The sequence below is a fragment of the Prunus persica genome, chromosome G6, assembly GCF_000346465.2.
Source record: "Prunus persica cultivar Lovell chromosome G6, Prunus_persica_NCBIv2, whole genome shotgun sequence".
Classification (NCBI taxonomy): domain Eukaryota; kingdom Viridiplantae; phylum Streptophyta; class Magnoliopsida; order Rosales; family Rosaceae; genus Prunus; species Prunus persica.
Window position 1 is genome coordinate 21258070 of NC_034014.1, and position 2659 is coordinate 21260728.

Genomic DNA, 2659 nt, shown 5'->3' on the forward strand with positions numbered 1-2659 from the left:
GACAATTTGAGTCAAAATCTATACTGATCGAATAGACAACCCAAATATCTTAGAAGTGTAGATTACATAAACTTTCGGCTCTTAAATTAAATAAAAATTAAAGAAAATACTATAAATCTTTCACTTGAGATCTTATACAAGACAATATATATGCTCCATAAATTCAACTAGAAGTCCCAGAATCATTAGCATGTGCAGGAACTATAAGAATGGGACAAATTAATTAAAATGCTAGAAAGCAAGAAATTAATTTTTTTTTAGCTTTTTCTCAGATTTCTTAAAAAAAACATATCAATTTGTTTAAGACTAACATTGAAATCTATAATAAAATGTATTAAAAGATTACGTGAACTCATGAAAAAGTTGGGTCCCAATAAAAGGCTGGCTATAATCCAATATTCAACTAGGTTAATTACTGCATCTACCAATTTTCCAGCAGTTCAAAAGGGAACAAAAAATTCCATAAGAACCTAAAATCAAGCTCATCAGGAGGCATATTGTCCAAATACATGTTTTAATTAAGTTCATGGAGAGAAGGGAAAGCAAGGCTCCATAAACCCCTACAAAATACCCAAAATAAAGAGTAGAAAGAGTAGACAGAGTAGGAGAATACTAGAATACCTAAACTTATTAGTCAAAATTGACTCTAAACGCAAAGGAACAAGCCATGGCTTCAGCTGAGGATCATCCATCATTGATCTCATTCGGAAGCACAGCAATTACACGATGGCTTGTTGGACCAATAAATAACCATTAATAGGAATGCTTTGCACCGATTGCATATAGTTAAGTTAATTTGCTGTTCACCAAAAAAAAAAGAAAAAAAAAAGAGACAAGTTAATTTGCTATTGCAAAAGATATGACAAAATATAAGCAACCTAAGCATAGTACAAGAATAAAATAAAGCAACTAACCAAAAAATAAAAAAAAACTTACGTATACAGACAGCGTGACACAATCTGTGCTCCACGATACACTCATTATCATCTAAATGTTTATACTTCCATTGCATAAACATTTCTTTTCTTCCCTAGACATAAAAAAAACAAAAACATATTTCAATATGAAATTTAGTTTATAAACATAAGTTTATTATCTTTCTTTGCATGCCATCTTGTTAATATGAAATTTAGTCATCAAAATTGAATTTCTCAGATGTCATGAATGAACCAGCTACTAATTTGTATTTGGTCTTTAATGCTTGCAAACAACATACAAGACTTCAAATTATACAGTACTAAGTACTTCCAGGTATTTCAAATTACTGAGTTGTATTTGGTCTTTACATACAAGACTTCAAATTATACGGTACTTCCAAGGTGAAAACATCAAATAAGTTACCTTTACTGCTGCAACAGGTTCTACAGCACCAGCTGCTCCTAGTAGGTCGCCAATCATGGATTCTGTAGAGTTTACTCTCAACTGTAAACAGTAGAGATGTTATCAAGCATGGCAATACATGATATATAAAGAAAACAGATAATACATGTTATGCATTTTGGCTACCTCAGGATTCTTGCCAAACAATGAACAAGAGCATTATACTCTTTGGGGTCTCCGACTGGTGTGGATGTAATTAACATCTTCCCTAGACACCCCAGACTGAGCTAATGCCTTTTCTATGCGGAGAAGAACACCAACACCTGTTTCAGATTCGGAGGATATTAATAACAGATTCAGATTCAGATTGAGATTCTAGAACGTGATGTGATTGAATGAAACAAAATGCAAGGTGACTCTAATTACAGTCATAAGGATACTTTCAAATCTCTTAAAATCAATTGGCAAAAAAAAAAAAAAAAAAAAAAAAAAAACGATAAACAAAGAGATGCTATAAAGACATTATTCATATGACTATTTCCACTTCATGTACTTAAATAGTGGAATTTCGTTAGTGTAAATGAAGTGCAAAATAATGAAACTAGCAAATCGACAGAAACAGCTTAAAAGAAATATTCTTGCTTCCTTAGCTCAACAAAACAATGAGAAAGAGAGAATGATATTGTCAAAGATAAAGAATATTACCATACAAGGTGTGGCTAAGCATCACCTGTGAAGCTTCCACCAAGGAATTCTGCATAGATATTTGCACCTCTTTTCTGCAAAATAAAAAACCATTGGTCAATTAAATGCTCAAAAGTAGCATCCATCTACACGCAAACTCAAATCTCAAGCTCAATACACATGACTAGTTTTACTTGTAAGCTATAACACCAGTTTGCGTAATGCCTGGCTGGAATCTTGAACTAATATTACATTGTGCTCTGAATAAAGAATAAATCCTATAATCTTTCGGGGTTTATCCCCCCTTTTTCATAAAAAAGAAAAAAAAAAAGAAAAAAAGAAGAAGAAAGAATACGTCCTACAACTGTGCTCTAAATCTTAGCCTCTTTCAACTTAGGACAGTCGAGTGCGTTCGGGTCGAGTGGGAAACCGGGTCCATATAATCAGGCAACCAATGAGAATAGGACACGTAAAAGGACAGTCTCAATACAGTCTCGAACGAAACGACATCGTATAAATCGTATAAGGAGATTTACACCCTGCTTTTAGAGCAACTCCACCCCTTAGGGCAAAGTCTAAGGCAAGGGCAAGCTAGGGCAAGCAAGGGCTGACACTATTCACGTGAATAGTGTCAGCCTTGCCATTTGTGGTTCCA

General features: G+C 33.7%; 1 protein-coding gene across 1 annotated transcript in view; it reads left to right on the top strand.

Annotated features, from left to right (window-relative positions):
• Positions 1-1435, top strand: part of LOC18774497 (RRP12-like protein) — a 9355-nt gene extending 7920 nt beyond the window's left edge. Inside the window, exon 19 of the mRNA XM_020565836.1 lies at positions 1359-1435. Within this exon, the coding sequence (XP_020421425.1) occupies positions 1359-1435 (77 nt within the window). The remainder of the gene's footprint in view (positions 1-1358) is intronic.